Source organism: Sapajus apella, unplaced genomic scaffold (genome assembly GCF_009761245.1).
Source record: "Sapajus apella isolate SASKATOON/1434 unplaced genomic scaffold, GSC_monkey_1.0 scaffold193, whole genome shotgun sequence".
NCBI lineage: Eukaryota > Metazoa > Chordata > Mammalia > Primates > Cebidae > Sapajus > Sapajus apella.
This window is the reverse complement of record NW_022437133.1, coordinates 1023846-1045070: the sequence shown is the minus strand read 5'-3', so window position 1 is coordinate 1045070 and position 21225 is coordinate 1023846. Positions and strand designations below refer to the sequence as shown.

The 21225-nt window shown below is 55.8% G+C and overlaps 1 protein-coding gene across 2 annotated transcripts; it reads right to left on the bottom strand.

The window, feature by feature from the left end:
- Window positions 1–2670: 2670 nt before the first annotated feature.
- PROM2 (prominin 2) lies at window positions 2671–18470 on the bottom strand. Of its 2 annotated transcripts, XM_032269488.1 has the most exons (24): window positions 18046–18470; window positions 17365–17414; window positions 16754–16956; window positions 16539–16659; window positions 16220–16283; window positions 15843–15932; window positions 15341–15543; window positions 14899–14973; window positions 14106–14169; window positions 13746–13905; window positions 13237–13389; window positions 11933–12056; window positions 11278–11369; window positions 11078–11162; window positions 8208–8354; window positions 7611–7682; window positions 6717–6809; window positions 6498–6551; window positions 6114–6194; window positions 5862–5930; window positions 5031–5120; window positions 4721–4827; window positions 4304–4377; window positions 2671–3892 (listed from the first exon to the last, which is right to left on the bottom strand). In XM_032269488.1, exons 1-23 carry the CDS (start codon window positions 18287–18289, stop codon window positions 4314–4316), a joined length of 2505 nt encoding a protein of 834 aa, XP_032125379.1. In that variant the 5' UTR covers window positions 18290–18470; the 3' UTR covers window positions 2671–3892; window positions 4304–4313. The 2 variants fall into 2 exon arrangements, with proteins under 2 accessions (XP_032125379.1, XP_032125381.1); XM_032269490.1 differs by lacking the exons at window positions 16220–16283; window positions 16754–16956; window positions 17365–17414; window positions 18046–18470 and having other exon boundaries at window positions 16539–16623.
- Window positions 18471–21225: the final 2755 nt, after the last annotated feature.

Sequence of the window (21225 nt, the reverse complement as noted above, 5' to 3'; positions counted from 1 at the left end):
GGCCTCAGGCTGATTCCAGAAGACTCAGATGTGGCCTGAGTGCCACTGTTCTCGGCTGCTTCATTTGGATGAGTGTTACCCTTTTCATTCTGTCCACATCCAGTCTCTGTGCCTGAACTTTCTCAACTGTCAGGCAGGTAAATAACAATGCCTGCCTCCCAGTTAATTCATGGAACGTGCTTCCTGACTTATGCTCAGAGCTCAATAAATAAATATTAACTCACACTGTTTGTCCCTTCAGGTGGTTGGGCAGGCTTTTGCCCTGTCCACGTGGTTCTCCCTTTGTACACCTTGAGCCAGCTGGAGCTGCCCTGAGCAGCCACCTGGGACCTCAGACACCCTGGCCCACCTGGCATTTCTTTGGCAGAATTTGCCATGGGGCCTTCTGCTGGGTGGCCAGTTTGGAGCATCTAGAAGAACTCCTAGCACCCCTAATCTGTCATCCCTGCCACAGGGACAACAAGGACACTTGGTTCAAGTCACCTTGGAGACGGCTCTGCTTCCACATGCCCACAGGGTTTTTTTTTGTTTTTTTTTTTTGAGACAGGGTCTCAAAAAAAATGAGAACTAGCATTGCCTCCAGGAAGAAACCTCCAGGGCCACCAGAACCAGGGGACCTGCTTCCAAAGCCTGGCTGGGCTTTAACTTCTGAGACCCTGAACCAGCCATGTAACTTCCTGGAGCTTCCTCTGTTCAACCAGAAGATAATTTGCTCCCTCAGAGACTGTCATGGGACAGAAGAGATTGTGACCTCAAAGAGGCTTTGTTTCACATATAAAGTAGCATTAGCATTTTAGGATCCCAGCATTTTAAAAGCCAGATAAATAGGCAATCTATTTTTCTCTGTGGCTATTTCTGTCTCTCTGTCAACTGCGGAGAGCCACCCCATCCCCAGGTGGCCGGTATTACTGTGGTGCTCTCTAAACAAAAATGCTTTGCAAAAGACAATGGTCAATTAGTTGGGCCACAGTTTCTGGACACTAAAAACAAGGAGTGGCAGCCTTTTCCCAATTGACAGGGGGAACATCAAAGTCGATTTTTTAGGACTACTTCTGATAATAGTGGACGGAGTAACCCATTCAGGACAACTTAAAAAGCTGCTCAAAATTTGTGTCTGGAGGGCACTTTGAATAGCTTCTAAAGTTTTATATACACATATATAACTTTAAATACATATATATTTACTAAATTACATATGCAATTTTTAGTAAATATATGTACTATATATATATTTATCTGAGCACAAATATATGTACTCTCTCTCTCTCTCTCTCTCTCTATATATATATATATATTTTTTTTTTTAAGTCTAACTGAGAGTATTGGGAAGGAAACAAAGCAGTGAAGAATTACAAGGCCAAGATCTGGGAAAAGAAGGCAACTCAAGAGACATATGCATGACATCTGGGGCTACGTTCTCTGGAGGATGTCTGATGATTCCAGAAGACACTGCAAACCCCACCAATAGGAAGGCTACCTGGCAAATGTTTTATGCTTTGGATTGGGGCCCCAGAGGGCTTCACCCTATGAATATGAATGAACTGGAAGTAGATCAGCCCTTAAAGTGACTCAAATCATCTCATTCCCTACAAGTAGATTAAAGAGACCTGGCTCACTGCATCCCCAGACACCTGCAAGACATAAACATAATCATCATGGAGGAAGACAACTTCATCCTAGACCTGAAATTACTTGTACAGGTTTGCAGATACAATGTGTGGTACTCAACAAAAAAAACTGCGAAGTATGGGAGGAGACAGGACAAAACTAATAAAAACCAAGAGAAACAACAAACACAAGAAACAGACTCATGGAGGCTCTGTATAAGGGACTAACTGAACTTTAAAATAACTGTGCTCAATATGTTCAAATATATAAAATATTAAATAGGTAATTTTGATAGAGAACTGAAAATCTTGTAAAAAATTGTTTATATTCCATTTGTAATCCCATAAATTTCATTTTTTAAATGCAAAGGTGCTACTTCCCCCACATAAGTCAACAGATGATTAACCAGCAAAAAAAACTTCTAGGAAAAGCAAAAAAGAGGCAGTCATGCTACATTCAAGGATGCTCATCTGACAGTAGTAACAATACATTGTGTATGAACCATTCTAATTTTTTTTAAATTTATTTTATTGCATTTTAGGTTTTGGGGTACATGTGAAGAACATGCAAGATTGTTGCATAGGTGAACCATTCTAATTTTTAGTAGAAAAACTTGTGGATGGTTTATAAGATGCAGTTAAACATAGACATTTCCAGCCTGGGCAACATGGTAAAATCCCATCTCAACAAAAAATACAAAAATTAGCCAGGCATAGTAGCATGCACCTGTAGTCCCAGTTATTCAGGATGCTGAGGCATGAGAATCACTTGAGCCCAGGAGGTGGAGGTTGTAGTGAGCCAAGATTTCACCACTGCACTCCAGCCTGAGCAACAGAGCAAGACCCTGTCTCAAAACAAACAAACAAAAACAAAAACAGACACACCTTGAAACCCAGCAGACCACCATCTTAAAAGACTTTCTGCCTTTAAATAGGGGCCTGTCTCCCTTTTACCTTATACCTGCCCAGGCGCTAGCTCTACCCCTGGCCCAGAGCAGTCATGGCAAACAACAGCAGCAACAATAATAACAATAGGCAGCTTCCATCTACTGAGCATTTGTTTTGTGCCAGGCCCTGCCAAGGGCTTTCCATGAATTATCACACTTTGAGGGGGCTGTGACTATTCTCCCCACCTTATAAATGGAGAAGCTGAGCGAACAAGCATCACAGCCAGGCTGTGAGTCCGGGTCTGCCTGCTCCTGACAGTAGGCTCCCAAGCTGGGACCTACTCCCCACCTGCAGATTGCTGGAATTACCCCTGGATACCTGCAGCCAGAGGAGACCTTAGAACGCTCCTCTCCATAAACACTCATTAAACACCAACTGTGTACAGGGACCCAGCATAGGAAACTGGTTTTAAGGACCCAGAACCAAAGCTCAGGGAAGTAAGAACACTTTAATGGATCTGAGGTCTGTCTATCTCTTCTCTCTCCTCTTCCTCATTTCTGGAATGCAGCATCCAGCACTCAGGGCTGACACAAAGATAGGCCGGGGATGGCCCCAGGCCACATGTGCAGGATAGAAGGGGTACTGCAAAATCCTGTTCTGGCCATGAGATGCCTCCTGAGAAAGCTTGGTGGGGGCTGTGGAAGATGCAGCCTTCTGAAGAGATAAGGGTGAGCCCCCAGAGTGGCCCAGGTCCAAGATCCCTTCCTTGGGAGCCAGTGCTCAGAGAGGAGCTAAGTGCCAGCACCCCCATTTCTAACCTGAGTGCAGTCAGGGAGGCTCAGCCTTCAGACAAGCCTCCCTCGCCTCACTGGGCACTAATAAATCCGGACTGGGAGCTGCAGAGGGCCCAAGGCCTTGGGGCAGTGGAGGACTCAGGGGCCGTGGGGCAGGGCCTGTAGCTAGCCCAGACCTCAGCCTTGGTGACCCCTGCCTGTTGAGTGGCATTACCTGAGTGGTTTGGTTGGGCAGGATGGTCCCTAGGGCCAGCAAAGTAGCAGTGGGGATAAGGGGAAGAAGGGACAAAGGGAGAAAAGGACCTCCCTGAAGGAAGGAAGTAAAAAGTTGGGAGGGGCATAAGAGGGAAGTGGGGGCTCGGGGGAGGCCAGATCAGAATGGGGGTTGCAAAGAGCTCGAGAAGGGCAGAGGGAGGCTTGGCAGGGGGAGGACACATGGGAAGGGGAGCGAGGTTGGACCAGGCCTCTGTCCCGCCCTGGGGACTAGGCGCCAGCAGGTAGAGAACAGGCTCTTCCTGTGAGGATGTTCTGCAGCAGGAGGGTGAGGGGTAGACACCTGGAAGGACTGCTGGCTCTGCAGCTCCACAGACGTCCCATGTGATTCTGAGAGTGAATGATGGGTGTTGTGAGCAGAAAGGGGTAGAAAGGAGCATGCAAGGTGGGGCCAGGTAAGCTGGAGCTGGGGACAGTCCAGGCCTGGATGCCAGCCTGGGTTCTGGGGCAAGAGCTACTGAATGAAGTCCTGTGGCCCAGGCTGAATCAAAGGGGAGGACAGGCACCCTCGGGGTCACCTCACCCTGTCATGGATTAAGAAGGAAACGGGTAAAGAGGAGGGAGGGGAGAGCAGGGCTGTCAGCCCCACTGCTGGATGGGCCACACCCAGCACCCAGACCCCACCATGTCCTCAAGCCTTCCTGCCCTCCTGGGCCCTGGAAACCCCAGACCCCAGCCCCTCCCCACCCCACTCCCTAAATCCCTGGCATGGAGCAATTAAGCGAGTTGGGGAAAACTCACCCACGGGGCCCTACAGCTTCAGAGAGGTGACCCGGGGGATGTGGAAAAGCTGAGTCTCCTCAGAGCTGGTGGAGCTGCAGCATCAAAGAAAGGGAGTGAGCATGCCCTTCCTCCCAGACTCTCAGCCCTGATACAGGGAAAAACCCAGAGCTCTGAAGGTTTCTCCTCGGAAGCCCTTCAGGGAATGGGAAGGGTCCCACAAAGCTGTACCCGGATGGATGCAGCAAGAGGAATAAGGGGCAGACATATAGGAGAACTTCCCAGCTCTGGAGCTCCTCAGAGTGTGGCTCTCCAGGGCTTGGCCATGAGCCTCATCTGCCTGGGAGGTCTCAGGAGGGGCTGTGGCACGGGACCCTGGGGACTGAAAAGACACTTCTCTGGCCCCTGATGCTGTCTGCAGAACTGGCAGCTCCTCACCTGAGGCGTTTCCGGATGGGACGGAAGTATTTGGAGGTCTTGACAGCAAAGATGATGCTGGGGATCAGGAAGAAGGTGCACCATGCCAGGCAAAACCAGAAGGCATTCTGCAACAGGGTATGAGGTCGGCTCATTGCCCTATGTGGCACCCAGCACCCCACATATGGCACCCAGCCTCACTGAGCTGCCTTGTCATCAGAGCCAGGGCTGGGGACATGCCTGGCCTCACACCCTGCTCACCTGGCCCTCCCTGGAGCGCAGAAAGGCTTGGGGACTTGGTGGACAAGCCCTGATGAACTGGGGCACTCACCCAGGGGTCAGCCATCATGTCACATAGGATCACACGGCTGTTGTCCAGGGCTCCAGAGAGTGGCTGGCAGGTGGCGATGCGCTGAGTCACCTGTGGTGCCAACATGAGGCAGGTGATGCCATACACCCAGACCCACAGGCCTGCACCCATATCCAATTCAGGTAGAGTGGTTGACAGGGACAGATAGGCCTGGGGACACCGCTGGGGCCACCACACGCTTTTACACACATGCAGAGACGCAGGGACAGACAGATAAGGACACACCTTACTGGCTCCTTACTGGGCCCCTCCCCTTTCCGTCTGTCCACCAGCCTGGATTAAGGCTACTGTGACCCAGCACCATGCTTCAAGCCACCCTCACTGGGGAGGTAACCTGTGTATGTACACATGCGCACACACACACACTCACACACAGATACACAGACACACTCAGGGTAAAGCCAGACCCCTGCCACTCTCGTGTGGATGTCCAGACAGCTTGCAGAGGCTATTTTCAGTGAAGGTCTGCAGTGGGAGATGAGCTTTGAGGACTGGCCTCGGACAAGCTGGGGAAGGGGCCAGCCCAGGGAAGGGCCTGCAGGCTGGGTGTGATGAAACATTTTGGAGAGTACCAACCCCGCCCACACTCAACTCAGGGAAGGGCTGCCGCAGAGGTGGGTGGGCAGAGCTCAGCCAGCAAGCAGGGGCACAGATGCCAGGTTTGGGAGTTTCAGTTTGATACTGAAGGCCTGGGTCATCACCAGGGGACTCTGGGGGCGGGGGCAGGGCAAGGCAGGGTGAACAGCTGGTCCGCTGGGGCAGGGAATCAGTCACTGCTGAGGCCCCACTCACCTCCTCTCTCACCCAGGCTACATACTGGGAGAAGTAGTCCATCTCCCGGGCCAGGAAACATTCACTCACCTGCAGGAAGGAGAGGAGGTCTGGGCTGTAGGGGTCCCGGAAGCAGCTGTGCCCCCAACCCTCAACAACCCCCATGCCTAGCAACTTGAGGACAGGCCCAGCTTTCCTGGGAGCCACAGTGAGAAGCCAGTACTGGAGAAGCCTGGGGTGGAAACCCCTTCCCCCATCCCACCCGCCACTCACATTCCTCAGGATCCTGGTGGCCCAGGCAGGCAGCTCTCCTTTCAGGTAAGTGACATTGGCTAGGACATCTGAGGTCTCCAGCTGGAGGGGATGAGAGCCTCAACTCAGTGCCCCACATTCACACATCCATTCATTAATTCAACACACACCACAGCACACTCAACAGGATAGGGTTCAGCCCTGACAAACTTGCCAAGGGCGGTGATCCCCCAGGCTCTGCCGCCACCCCCATCTTCCTCTTGATCCCACCCCACAACCTGGGCGGAGTTCCAGAGTGAGATGGGCACCTGATTCCTCCCTTCCTCTGCAGCCACCCCCCCCCCCCCCCCCCCCCCCCCGCCTCCCGACAACCTCACACCACACGTCCCCACCCCCAGCAGCCACCTGGAGATTCGGAGCAGAGGACTCCAGGGCTCTGACGCTGAGGTTGAGCTTTGCCTGTGGAGAAGAGATCAGGGCTGGTTAGAGGAAAGAAGGAAAGGGAAGGGAAGGAGGAAAGGAGGGAGGAAGAGAGGAATTCTCAGAGCTTCCCTCCACTTTCACTGTCCCCTCTCCAGCTTTCCTCTCCCCCAGGACCCATGCTCCCTGGGCCTCCAAACTGACCACAAGGCTCTGCTGGGGGACAACCTTCTCCTGGTGGAGGTTTCTGAGTCCATGGGCCTCCTGCTGCAGCCGCTGCCCCAGCAAAGAATTGCCCTGAGAGGAGACAGAAATCAGAATGGCCCTGCCCAGCACCCTCCTACCCCTCACCCAGACTTTCAATCCGACATAACAAGGGGAGGTAGAGAGTGCTGGGCTCAGAGGCAGAAAACCAAGGCCTCCTTAAGCTCCAGGGCCTGATGTGCATTTGGGGCCTAAGTCCAACTTCTAGGTCCACTCTAGCTTGCTGGATGCCCCTAAGTCAGCTACAGAACCTGCCAGCTCTGCAGAGGCACCTGCTGAAATTGAGGATGCTCCTGGCTCTATCCACCCTAGGGAGTTGTTGCAACGCCTATCAGATGTTTCAAAGAGAACTTTTAAACCCTAAATAATTATAAACACAAAATGCTATTATTCTCCTCAAGGGCAACTTGAGAGGCTGAGGCAGGAGAATTGTTGAACCCAGGAGACAAGAGGTTGTGGTGAGCTGAGATCGTGCCATTGCACCACTCCAGCCTGGAGACAGAGCAAGACTTCGTCTCAAAAAAAAAAAAAAAAAAAGAAACACTTGCCCAACTGTGTGAGGCCAGACAAGTGATTTCATCTGCTCTGAGATGAAGGACAGTTCACCTCACAGATGAAGAACCTCTGGCTCAGAGACACTACATGGCCTGCCCAAGGCCACGCGGCCAATGGGTGGCAGAGCTTGAATCCAGCCCAGCCAGGGGTCAGGAGCCTCAGGCCCCACCCCACAAAGGCAGGTGAGGTCCTCAGTTCCCTGCCTTTGCCCTCACATCCTCCCACCCTCTCCCACCTTCCAAGCCCCCTGTGGCTCCTACCGCCCTGATTCCCTCTCACCTGGGCCTGGGCCAGTCCTTCCAGCTCCTGGGCCAGCTGCTCAGTGCTGGTCTTCACCACGGGCCTCTGGATCTGCAGGCAGACAGGAGAGGCCAGGAAGGATGAACCCAGCTCCCGTGGGGCCCACCTCCACCTGCCCCTAGCCTCCAACTCCCCAGTCTTATCAAATACAATCTATACCAGCTGAGTGTATTGTGACACATCAGTCACAGCGGGTTTTCCCTGGAACTGTGAACTATTTCAGACATTTTCCCAATGAGATAGAAAGAAGAACAAATGAGGCACCCTCTGGTGTAACTCAAGGAAGAGGCAACTTCCCACTGAGTCCTCTGCAGCAGTGGAATCAGGACCATGAACAGCGACATGGTCCACTGGACTAGAGGAGAGGGTGTCCATTCCCGAGTGACCTGGGTGGTGACATGAGGACAGGCCCAGGGGCACATGATCTGGGGACACCTCCACAGGAAGAGGCCTAAGGAAACATGTGGAGGAACCCAGAGCTGGGACAAGGTGAGATGCACACCCATCTCCTCTGTGGGCCCCTTTGTTCCATCACCACCTGGCTGAGGAAGCCCAGCTGAGGTACCCACCGCTGACCTGAACAAGGAAGTCAGGGTAGTGGATGTGCTGGAGCCCACTGCTCTGCAGGGCCTCCAGGTCCCGGCGGGCGGCTGAGCTCAGCAGGTCCAGGCTCCGTGTGTCTATTTTCAGGCTCTGCAACTCCTGCTGTAGCTTGTTGGTATACTGGGAGGGCGGGTACAGGGGGAAGTCATGCCGGTTGCTGAGCCAGGACCCCAGAGATGCTCCCGTAAGTGAGGGGGTCACCAGGCGATATGGTTTGGATGTTTGTCCCCTCCAAATTTCATGTTGCAATACGACCCCTGGTGCTGGGGGTGAAGGTGGGCCTGGTGGGAGGTACTAGATAATGGGGTGAATCCCTCACATACGCCTTAGTGCCATTGCCCTGGTGATGAGTTAGCTCTTGCTCAGTTAGTTCACATGAGACCTGGTTGTTTGAAAGAGTGTGGCACCTCCCACCTGGCTGTCTCACTTCCTCTCTCCCCATGTGATGCACTGGCTCCCCTTGGCTTTCTGCCATGAGTGGAAGCTTCCTGAGGCCTCCTCAGAAACAGGTGCCAGTGCCATGCTTCCTGTACAGCCTGCACTTAAACCTCTTTTCTTTATAAATCATGCAGCCTCAGGTATTGCTTTTTTTTGGTGGGCGGAGGGGACAGGGTCTCACTCTGTTGCTCAGGCTGGAGGACAATAGCACAATCACAGCTCACTGCAGCCTAGACCTCCTGGACTTCAGTGATCCTCCCACCTCAGCCTCTCTAGTAGCTGGGACTACAAGTGCAAAACACCACACCTGGCTTTTAAAAATAAAACCTGTAGAGAGGGGGTATCCTCATGTTGCTCAGGCTGGTCTTGAATTCCTAGATTCAAGAAATCCTTCCACCTCAGCGTCCCAAAGTACTAGGATTACAGGCGTGGACCACCATGCCCAGTCTCAGGTATTCCTTATAGCAACACGAGAACAGACTCACACAGCAGACTCTCAGGGCCCCCTGCCCTGGACACCCCAAGCCCCAGACAGGCTCCCAGTAGATGCCTGCCCCAAACTGCCAAGATCCAGGCTTCCTCCAGTGCCCATCTGGCTTCTGGGCCGAGACACAGATCTTCCCTGGCCACCTGAAATAAAATAGCTTTCCCAGCCCCTCTTTATTCTGTCAGCTGTGTCAAGGCCTTCAAAGTGCCTGTTGCTCTGAAATGATGTTATTTGTAGGTAATTGTTCATTGCTGTTAGCTCTACGAGAGTGGGGCCTTGCCTGCACATTCTACCCCAATCCCCCAGCATCTAACTCTGAGGCTCACACATGGTGGGCAGGGTACAAGTTTGTTAGCTATATGAATGAATGAATGAATGGACACAACTGCATTTTCAGGAAAGAGCCTCAGCATTTTCCTACTATCACTGGAAGAGATTTAGAGGTTGTAAAATTCAGCCCCAGTGTTTAACAGGCAAGAAACTGAGGTCAGAGTGGGGCATCCACTTGGGAGGTGACACAGCAGGTTAGAGACCGCAGCCCAGCTTGGCTCTCCTCTCCCCATTCCTCCCGGCTGCCTTCTCCTGGAGGAGAAAAGACCTGGCCCTCTCAGGCGGGGGTCTTCGGGCTGCGTCTCTGGCATCAGTGGCAGCAACTGTAGGAGAAGTGGGAAGTGGGTGGTGTCCCCCCATTCTCTGGAAAGCCCTGTGTCATACTCATGTCTGCATGCCCATTAGTATCTCCTTTGAGGATGAGGATTCTTATGGCCACATTTGGTACATTGTCAGGTGGCCTCAGAGGACTGTCCAGTGCATCAGAATCCAAAGCCCTATCTGTCCAGACCTTTCTGTGAGCTGGACTCTCCCCTGCCCAGGACCAAAGCAGAGACTCCTCCCCTTGAGAGCCAAGACTTCCTGCCAGCAGGGGGATTGGGCTCCTATGCCCAGGGCCCTGGTTCAGCCATCCCTGGCCAGTCTTCCTCCTCAGGATAGTGTCTCAGCCTAGCACTGAGGCATTATTGCCTGCTCCAGTGACCTCCTGTCTGGTTAAAGATGCGGAAGGAGGAGTGAGCTCCATAACTGTCCCAAGTTGTGCAGTTCAAGGCACAGAGTTGGGACTGGGCCATCTGGCTGTGCTGTCTGTGGGCCGAGGCTGGTTGGTGGATCCGGGGGTTGGAAGGGTTTCCCAGGATGATGCAAAATCAGCAGTTATCATACTCTGTGTTTGGGGAGGAAGGGAGGACCTGGGGGGCCAGGGGATGTAGGTTTCCCTAGGATATGCTTAGGAGCCTGGAAGTCGAAGAGGGAATGTCTTACAGCTTCTGTGCAGCATGAGGAGGACCCGTTCTCAAATTCCATTCCTCTTGTGAAACAGCCCTTCCTTGCCTTAATTCTAGAACTATCTTGCCAGCATTGGCAAGTGTCTCCAGTTCCACACACCAAGTTCCAGCAAAGCCCAGGGGTTACGGGAAGAGGCTCGTGTGTCAGGCTGAAGATGGAATCCTGCCGCCACCACCTCCCACCTGCACGAGCTTGGCAGGCCCTCCACCAGCGTTAGCCAGACTTGTCGCCATCCTTGTTGCTGCCACGTCCCTCCCCAGCCTCCCCTTCCCAACTGGAGCATCCCAGCCAATGCCCGTCCTCAGTCAGGACACCCGCCTCGTACTCCTACTCATTGTCACCAGTCTTTCCTGCCGCCACCTTGGCTGTGCTCGGGGCTGGCCATAGCCTTCAGGGCACACGGATACACCCACACACCCAGAACCTTCCCCTGGGCTGGTAGCTGGGCCTCTGCCCTTAATCATTCACACAATTTCTCAGGTCTCCTAGGTTCAAAGAGATGGTGCCTCCACAGAGGCAAAAAGACCAGAGGAGAGGGGTCTGAGGAGGGCTCCTCACAGTTCCCGGAACGTTCTCTCACCTGGCTGATATCCAGGTGCTCCTCCAGGTTGTAGGAGTCGTTGAGCTGCAGGACTGTCCAGAGCGCCGCCCCTTCCTTGCACTGCCTGAGGAGGAGAGAGGAGGAGCCTTGTGGGTGGCAGGGGTGCTGAGGTCCCTGAGGGATGCCGGCCCTCCTCCTTCCTTCCCTGGTGCCTAGCCCTGCCCAGGCCGTCCACTCACCGATAGGCTTGGTGGATGCTGATGTTCTTCCTCAGGCCGAGAAGGTGTGACAGGTTCATGGACGGGGGCAGGTTCCCTGGGGTGTCTGCAAACTGGGGATGGGCAGTGAGAAATGGGCACAGAGAGGGGTAGGGGTGAGGTCACCCTGGTTCCCTAGGGCCTGGACCCCTGCCTCGGTGGCACAGCAGAGACCATGGGTAGGACACATCCCCTCACCCCTGCTCACACCTGGCCTCTGACTCTGATGACTCCCGGGCTCTACATCCTCACAGGGGCTCTTCCCATGGATTCCTAGGAGGGATGACCAGCCCAGTCTACCACAGAGAACCCAGTCCAGCAACTCAGCTCACCGGACGCCAGGGTCCCCGCTCCCAGACAGTGTTAGGAGAGGAGAGGGCATGGGTCAGGGCGCCATCTCTCAGGATCCCTAACCTGGGACCTGGGCAGCATCCCATGGACTCATGGGTGCTTTCTCTCTCCCTCCCTCATCCGCTGGTAGATTTCTGTCTCTTTTCTTAGCCATATCTGTCTCACTCCTCCCCTCCCTGTCTCCCTCTAACCCCCTCTGATCCCCACTTTCTCCCAACCCTCTTGCTCTGCCCACACCACCCCCACCTCCCTCCCCAGGAGGGCCTGTAAGCAGAGACAGGCCTACCTCAAAGAGCTCACCGCTCTCCCAGCTCCGGCACACCAGTGTCTGCACGTTGCCACCCACCAGGAAGGTGGCAAACACCAGGAGGATGAGGGGGGCAGCGAAGAGGAAGCTGAGGCCCACGCCTCTGGGGAAGGTGAGAGGCAGGACTGAGGGACAGCAGGGACTGGCTACCCTGACCATACTCTCTGTCCCACCAGCACCCCAGGGCCACCCTGCTCAGTCAGCTGGCCCCAGGACAGAGCCTTTACGGGAGAGGAACTTGGAGGACTTGTCCTCCTGGGGAAGAGGGAGAGCCCAGAACTCCTGACAGTCCCAACCTTACCTTTACCCTGTGCCCACCCTCTCCCTGGTTCCCTGGCTTGCCCTGGCAGCCTAGAGGAGGGAACAGCTGTTTAGTTCAAAGAGCCAGGACTTGCTGGGCTGACACTTATAATCCCAGCACTTTGGGAAGGTGAGGTGGGAAGACAGCTTGAGTCCAGGAGTATGAGACCAGCCTGGGCAATATAGTGAGACGCTGTCTCTACAAAAATTTAAAAATTAGCTGGGCATCGTGGTACATGCCTATAGTCCCAGCTACTCCAGAGGCTGAGGCATGAGAATTGCTGGAGCCCAGGAAGCTGAGCTGTAGTGAACCATGATGGTGTCGCTGCACTCCATCCTGGGTGACAGAGCAAGACCATGTCTTAGCAATAACAAACAAAACAAAAACAAACCCCAAAGAGCCAAGACTGCTCACTTCTGTGCCTAGGGCCCAACACTCAAAAAGGTCACCTGGCATGGCCAGGCATGACCCGCCAACAGGGCAGCATCCCAGCAGATCTGAGGAGTAAAGATCTTAGACCAGACGGCTCAAAGAGCTTGTGAGGTAGGCACAACCCCATGACAGGCTGAGGCTTGGAGAGAAAAACATGGGTTGGATTTCAGCCCCCATTTACCCCTTTAGCCAGGCACTCTTGCTTAGTGAACAGCCTGTACAACTGTATGTGGCAGCCTTGGCCTTAGAGACTGTCTAGTCTGTGGCTGGCAATAGATTCCACCTCTGGTGCTGCCACTTATTGGTGGTAAGGGTAAGGAAGCCAGGGTAAGGACTCTAGGCTTTGTCTGACTCAAGGGAAGGAGTGCCCATTAGGTGCTACAGCTGCCCTTGCTGTAGGAAGGAAATGCTCTTTGTTGGCCATTCTTGCTCTGGTCCAGCCCCTTTATTGAGATGAGGATACTGGCAGATGTGCTCAGGAGCCACAGTAAGTGGCCAGCCCTGTGCTCAAGGTTGGAGGGCGGCTTTCCCTCTCCCAGCCCTCTCTTACGCCATGAGGCAGCGGGCTCCAGCTTCACCCTTGGCTTCTGAGTGGCTGGGGTCCTCCCTGGCAGACAGGCCCCAGATGCCCAGGTTGAGCCCTAGCAGGTTGCAGAGTACCACAAGCAGGACCACGGAGCACAGCACACAGCCCAAGATCCACCTACCACGGAGAGGACATGGGTGTTACTAAGAAGGGAGGTGGCTGTCACCAAGATGGGGCAAAGTGGGACCTGGCAGCTGGGTGTGGCCTCTAACCCCAAGCTGGGGCTTCAGAAGTGCACATGCAGACCCTTCCCAAGGCCCTATTGCTCCTGTGTGGCCTCCAGGGTCAGGCTCCGAGGGCACACAGCCTGGTAAGGACTTGGAGGCCTGTGGAGTCAGGGGTCTTGGCTTAAAAATACACAGAAGCTCAGTACAGTCAGGGGCTGATTGGCTCTGGGAATGGGGCTCAGGATGGCATAGAGGCTGGGCTGCCCACTTCACCCCACTCCATCCCCCCCTGCGGGTGCCAAGCACCTGTAGGTCTCGTATCTCTGCACCTCCTGCAGGTAGGGGTGGCTGCTCTCTTCCACCTCCTGCAGAGCCTGGGCCCAGTGGGAAGCTGCTTCCGAGCCTGGGAACCCTTCAGCCAGCATCCTCAGCCCTTCTGGCTGCTGGGCCACTGCCTTCTTCAGCTCTGCCCAAAGTAGCAGGGACTTGTGGGATGCGGAGGGCACCCTGGGGCCCAGGGACAAGACAAGTGGGCAGGAAGAACGTCTGGGAACCACAGAGGGAGGACAGTCCCCCACCACCCCACTCCACTCTCAACAAGCCTCCCTGGTAGGGATGGGGTGGGAAGCCATGCTGGGCAGCTGCCTCTAACTCATGCAGTCTCACCTTGTGCCACGCTGGCCGTCTGCATGGCAGCCAGGGCTGGAAGGGCATTGAAGGTGCTATTCTCCTGCAGGAACCAAGTGGGGTTGGGCCTCCCCAACTCTGCCAAGCATCCCCTCTTAGAAGACCCCAAAGTCACCAGGTCTAGAGGGAGAGGAAGGAAGAGGAGGGGAGGGGAGGTCCCCCCCTCAGTGCTCCCAGCTTCCCCCTGTTCTCTTGGTCACTGCCCTCCTCTCCCCTCCCTCCACCCAGCCTGACTCAACTTCCCAAAATGTTGCTCCTCCCAAAACATCTTCTTCCTATCCCCACCCCTCTCCCACCATTGCAGGGAACTCTTAGCCGCCCTGTATACAATTGCCAGGTCTAGCTCTTAAAGGTCCAGCTCAACTCACCCTTCCAGCCTCAGCTCTGACTTCCTTCCTTCTGGAACCTTCCACTCCAGCCACCCAGCACGGCTGACTCACCATTTCCCCAGCTTCAGGTCCCAGTCCTGGGAGCTGACTCACACCGTCCCCTCCCCTTTGGCCCATCTCCACCCAGGGAGCTGCCTGCCCTCTGGGCTCAGCCTGAGCCCTACTCCCTTGCCATCCCCACTGCCTTGAAGGTCCCAGCTCTCCCTTCTGAGCACAGATCATGTGCACACCAAGGATGGTCATCAGGAGTCCCCTGCCCAGGGTGCTGTGTGGTGGGTGGGGCCCCAAGTCTCAGGCACAACTGAGTTCCTATCCAAAAGGTGGAAATGGAGGCCCTCACTTGGCAGGTGAGGGACGAATCAGGCAGACCAGGTGGCTCTCACCTCCTGGACCATGCTAGAGAAGTTGGCCTCGGGGACACCCTTTAGCCGGTGCAGGACATGGTCCACAGAGGGCACCTGAAATGGGGGAAGGGAGGGTATGACAAGGTTCATGGAGAGGCCTGAGGGGGATCCCTGGGGGCAGATGGGGGGCAGGTGCCTCTGAACCCCAATGTTCTCAAGTGTAAAATGGGGACTGCCATGGCTCCTACTGCCCCTGGCAGCAGCAAGAACTCAAGGAGCTCACACATGTGAAGCTCATGCACAGGGCATCATGGCCTGGAGAGCGCTCCACCCACTGCCAGGATGACCCGCATTAACCCTGGGTGGGTGGAGCAAGGGAGAAACAGCGGGGGAAGGGATTGGGAATTTGCCTCAGGGATCCCAGGAGTGGCAGGCAGCCAGCCCGCTGTGGCTTTAAAAGGACTCTGTCCTGGGTCTGTACCTGGCTGAAGTCAGCAGCCAGCTCCAGGGTGCGGGCCTGGCTCAGGGCCCCTGCACAGTCTCCCTGGCACCCAGCCTCCTGCAGCAGCTCGACGAGGCGGTCCCGGTGTTCCCGGACGGCTGGCTCCAGGTCCTGCTGCCCGGCCTGCAGCTCCACCACTGTGGCATTCAAGGCTTGCAGGTGGTGCATGGAGACCTGCAGGGCTGAGAGACCCACATCCAGCCTGAGCAGCATCCACCATAGGCATCCCCAGATGCCTTGCAGGAGGCAGAACTCCCTCCCCCAGCCAAAGGGACCTGCAAATCATTGACCTCCTGCCTACAATGGAAGCTGTCCCAGTGCACATTAAGTCAGGGGAAGGGAGCTGGATCCTGGGGTACAGCAATAGGGAAGTCAAAGGTGGGGCAGAGGCAGCTCAGGAAATCCAGGGCTGGGTGCAGGTGGGATTGCCGTAGGAGGCACCCACTGGGCCCCACACCATCCAGGTGTGGCTCCAGCTCACCCTGGCCCAAGCTGCCCACGGCTGCCAGCAAGGGGTACATGGTGCTCTTGAGCTGAGTGTGGATCGTGCTCCCAATGCTCACGCCGACACCTGCAGAGCACAAGGCAATCTCAGGGTGGGTCCCCAAGAGTGAAGGGGCCCTCCCCATCCCCATCCTGCCTCTGCAGGCCCCACCGGGCTCTGCAGGAGCCGGTGGGAGGCGGGTGGCACAGCTTTTCCGTCCAGCAGCTGAGTGGCAGCCACTGTTGCTCTCCAGCTGGCCTGATCCCCACCTTTGACAGCCTGTTCCCAGATAGGGTCTGGAATGTAGGCCCCCACCGAGGCGCCCAAGCAGGGGCCCTAGAGCCGGCTTTCCTGCCAGCCCCCAAGACCCTCACCATCCAGCTCCTCCGAGACTCGCTCCTGGGGCAGGGAGAACTGCTGTGCCACGGCCTGCAGCTCCTAGGCAAACACAGGGCCCTGAGGCTGCCCTTCCTGGTCACCCGAAGCCCTGACCCCCACCTCTCCCCAGCCCCCTCCCTGACCCTGTAGCATCCATCTCGAGGGTGGCTGACTCTCCGGCAGGGGTAGGCAGGGGCAGGAGAAGGGGTGGCTTTCAGATGTGCTGGTTATGGGCCAGTGAGGGCCCACTGGGCTCCATCCTGCCTGGACCCGGTGCTAACAGGGGCACGTGGGGGTGTGGGTGACAGTGCTCACTTGGGGGACATCGGAGACCAGGCCCCGGAGGCTGAGCAGGGTCTCAGGCACAGCCTCGATGCTGGGGCCCGTCTGTTCGTGCGTGCGCTGGTTGGTGACGAAGGCACAGACCACGCCAATCCTGTGGGAATGGAGGGTGGAGGAAGGGGCTTGCCGGGTCCAAGGGAGCGTGGGGCCATGGCCCACCCTGCCCGGAGCCCTGAGCAGTGCCTTACAGCAGCATGAGGGTTGTCAGCAGCAGGAAGGCCATGAGCGCTGTGCGTTCACAGGCCAGTGCCTTGTGTTCTGTCTTTACTCGGCCCCCGCAGCGCCGGTGGCAGCGGCAACAGCAGAAGCAGAGCCCGGTGGTGGGCACCAGCAGCAGGTAGAGGCCCGCGATCACGGCGCACACCATGTAGCCTGCCTCATACTGCACCACCTGGGCAGGTGGCAGGGCATGAGGGGCGGCCCAACCCCACTGCCCAGCCCTGGCTCCTGCTTGAGCCCAGAGGGAAACCAGAAGGTGCCATCAGGAGCACGGCCTGCATTTCATGGAACCCATCCCAGAGGAACTGCTCATCACCATCTCACACAGGAGGAAGCTGAAGTTCAGGAGGTTCCAGCTCCCTGCAAACCTCACTGCCAGTAAACCGAAGTAAACCGAAGATCTGTGGTTTGCATTCAGGTCTGCAGACTGTAACGCCCATGGAGAAGGGGAGAGGATGCCCCAGCCCCCGCCTGGTGGACACCCAGCAAGATGGGCTGAGCGGAGCCAAGGCTTTTCTGCTCCTGCCCTGCTGATCGCCCCGGAAGTCCCTCCCCCAGCACCTTTCCCCCAATTGCTCACCTCATTCACCTTCACAGAAGCCAACTCATTCAGCAGGGCCTTTACCAACTCTACCGGAAAGAGCCAAGCTGAGGATGTGGGGGCAGCCACCGCCCTGCGCCTGTGTCTCTCCTCTCCCCACTGCCAGGGCAAAGTGGCTCTGGGACAGGGCTCCTCCCACCACCATGGCACCCTCAAAGAAAGCTGCATCACGCAGCCCTGCACCGTCCTGCCCTGACCTCAGCACTGCTACGGGAAGGCGAGTGGGGGAGAGGCCTGCACATCTCTCCTCCTGGACCCTACAGGCCTGTCCTAAGCCTGCGCAAAGGCAGAGAATGGGCCTGGCCTGGCAGTTCTTCCCCTCCAGCAGCAAGGGACAGGACTGGGAGGGTCCCTCATCTGCTCCTGGATCCCCCAACCCAAGCACTGCTAGATTCAGAGGATGTCTGAGCCAGGTCTAAAGTATTTCTAATGTAACCTCCTCACTTTACAGACAGAGCACCTGAGGCTCAGAGAGGAAATGAGGCCTGCCCACAGTCACACAGCAGGTTCTGGAGCCCTCCCCAGATGCTGCCCTTTCTACCCCAGGAGGACGGGAAGTGCCTGCTGGTAGACTGGGCACATCCCAAGGTAGAGGGGGACAGAGAAAGCCTGGCTAGGGACTCAAATGCTGAAGCCCTCGCGGGGGAGGGGCACACTCACCTGAAGGGAAAGGATTGAGCTGCACCACGGAGAGGAAGCGGCGCACGGTCCCATAGAGGGAGTCCAGGGGCCCTGGTGCACGAACTCGAGGAGTCAGCCACCGGGCCCTGGCTGCTGGGCTGAATGCCAGGTGCTCTGCCGGGCCGATGGATTTGCAGTCTGGGGCCCCCGCCGCCAGCTGACTCAGGGCCAGGCCCAGGCCCAGGCCCAGCAGGGGAGCCAGCAGAGCCTGTGCGTGCCTCATGGGGTCGGGAAGGTAAGGCGCTCAGGCTCAGGAGGGAACAGGCAAGCCCAGGGCAGATCGTGCATCCTTCTCCAGCCTCTGTCCCTCTCTCCACAGCTCTCAAAACCTGCCCGACAGGTTTGGGTTCCTGAGCTAGCTGGCCTCCCACCTCCCTGCCTGCCTGGCTTGGAGCAGAGGAAGGGCAGGGCCAGGCTGGGACCGCCCTTGGTGGCTTGGGGTAGAAGCCTGGGCTCCCCACCACCCAGATTTTTGCAGGCGAAGGCTGCCTCCAAGCTGGGTCCAGAAGCCACCTCACCAGCTCGGGATCACTTAGGGTGGCCCCATTTCAAATATTCTGTTCCATGCCCAGACCCAGCAGCCCAGTCTGGGAGCTGTGAAAACAGCTGCCTAGTGAAGCCCTTGCCAAAATGATCATAAGACTAGACACACAGGGCCAGGACACAGGCTTGCTCTCCCTGCTTCACCTGGAAGACACTCTGTCCCCACAATTCATGCCCATTGTCCACTGCCAGGCCAACCTGGGACAGAGGCCCACCTGACAGGCACAGGCCTTTGGGAGGGCAAATCCCAGAGGTGTGCCCTTTGGCCTGGCTATATGCCATCCAGTCAGCAGCTGAAAGAACTGATAGGATATGCCCAGAAATGTGTCTGCACAAGTCTCTGTTTTGTAAACAGCTGTATGCCCAATACCCAGAAAGTCACCTATAACTGAGCAGGTCATGGGGAAATTCATGGAAGGGGTGGAGGATATCAGAAACAATCCCGAAAGCCACCACTGAGGAACTGGCAAAATGAGTCTCTTGCATCACACACTGGGCAGTCGCTAAAGAACATGCTGTGGAAATGTCTCTTGTGACTGAAAAATACTCACATGCACTCATAAGTGCAAGTAGCAGATTACAGACCAGTACACGCAGTGAAGGTGTGAAACGGCGATCATTTCTGGGTGGAGTCACTGGCGATTTTTCATTCTCTTTTGCTCACATGTACTTCCTCATTTCTGTGCATTAAACGTGTGTTACTTGTATTTAAAGAAGTAATCGAGGCCAGCGCAGTGGCTGATGCCTGTAATCCCAGCAGTTTGGGAGGCCGAGGGGGGTGGATTACAAGATCAAGAGCTTGAGACCATCCTGGCCAACATGGTGAAACGCCATCTCTACTAAAAATACAAAACTTAGCTGGGCATGGTGGTACACACCTGTAGTCCCAGCTACTCGGGAGGCTGAGGCAGGAGAATCACTTGAACCCAGGAGGCGGAGGTTGCAGTGAGCTGAGACAGCACCACTGCACTCCAGCCTGGCAACAGAGCAAGATTCTGTCTCAAAAAATAAAAAAGGAAGTAATAGAAGTTTGTGAGATTCCATGGCAGCTCCCTGCCCGTGCCCGGGAGCCTTGCAGAGAAGGGCTGGCTCTGTGGCTCCTAGGACCCCCAAGCTCAGTCCGGGACAGTAGTTGAGGACGGTCTGTGGGATGGGTGAGATTCAGGGATGTCTGGCTGTCCCTGGTGGGGTTATCAGGGAATTAGGGCCCTAGGTGTGAGTCAGGGCTGGGCCTACAGTAGAGCTCCTGCTCTCCCCATTGCTGCCTCTGTGGCTTTCTCAGAGCCAGGGGACAAGAAAACACAGTGGCAGAAGGCATAGTCCAGTTAATAGTGGGGTGCCTCATAAAGGGGTGATTCAGAGATGAGGATCAGGGACACAGTGAAGAATAGTCTGGGAGTTCCCTGGCACCCCAGGTCTGGTGGGAGCAGGCTGTGGATCCCAGGGAGGGTCTAGGGCCAATTCCTCCTGTAGGGGTCGGACCCCAGTGTGTGCAGAGAGGCGCCTGGCCACACTGCCTATGACAGTGCTGTGAAGCTCAGTGAAGGCTGAGCCCACCTAGGCCCACCCACAGCTCTTCCTCCCAACTCACCTGAGCCCAGCATCTGTGTTGGGGGCTCCTGGTTCCCCTGAGACTGCATTGAGGAAGGGCTGTTCTCTCCAGCCTCACTGCTTCTCCCTTCTCCTCCCTTCAATTTAGGCTGTCAGGAAGAATGCCTTCTAACTCCCAGCAGCAGCAGGATGGACTCAGCCCTCACCTGAGTACCTGCTGCTTAGGCAATTTTGTATCTTCTGACTTGGGTGCTCTAGTGGTGGGGAAATTCAGGTCCCAGCTTCCTGGTTAGGACTAGAGGCCCTTGGGGACTTAGGAAATAAGCAGCTTTGGCCTCACGTGCTCCACTCCCACTCTCTCTCTCTTCTCAATTATTGTCATAATTAAGCCAATCATTGGTTACTGCTATTGTTTTTATACGTGTGTATGGTAAAAACACCATTGTTTGAACGTAAGATTTCCCCTAGGAAAAACAAAAACATACCAAGCCTCTTCCTTGGCCCAGGGCAGGAGGGTTGTTGAAGATACTGAATCTGCCTGTTCAACAGATAGAGAAATAGATGCATGGAAGAAAGGACTATTCTGAGTCAGCGGCCAAGCCAGGAGAGGACTCGACAGCTCCCCTTCCCCACTGGGATACCAATAAACAGTTTATCATCAGACCGGCCAGTCAGCCCCTACCTCCTCCCACCTGCAGCCCTACCTGGCAGAGCAGGTGGGGCTCAAAATCCAGCCTGGAGCTGGGCAGAGGAGGCGAGGAAGTCTCTGCTCTAACTGAATTCCATGGAAAGGCCCAGCAAGCAGGCGGGTGGGGGCTGCTCACAAGCATGGGTGCCCCTGGGGCAGCCACTAAGGGCCTGGGGCAGGCAGGCTGCCCAGCTGGAGGGCTTCTGGAAGTGGGAATGGGGGGGCCAGAGGGGGATTGTGGCCTGGTGCCTCCTTTTCCTCACATCTTTTTGGGTACACCTGTACTCTTTGTGCTCCTGCTGACCCCTGGCACCCTCTGACCTCCATGGGGAATTCTTTGGTTGACCAGGAGAAGCTGCTCCTAGTTGCCCTGGAAA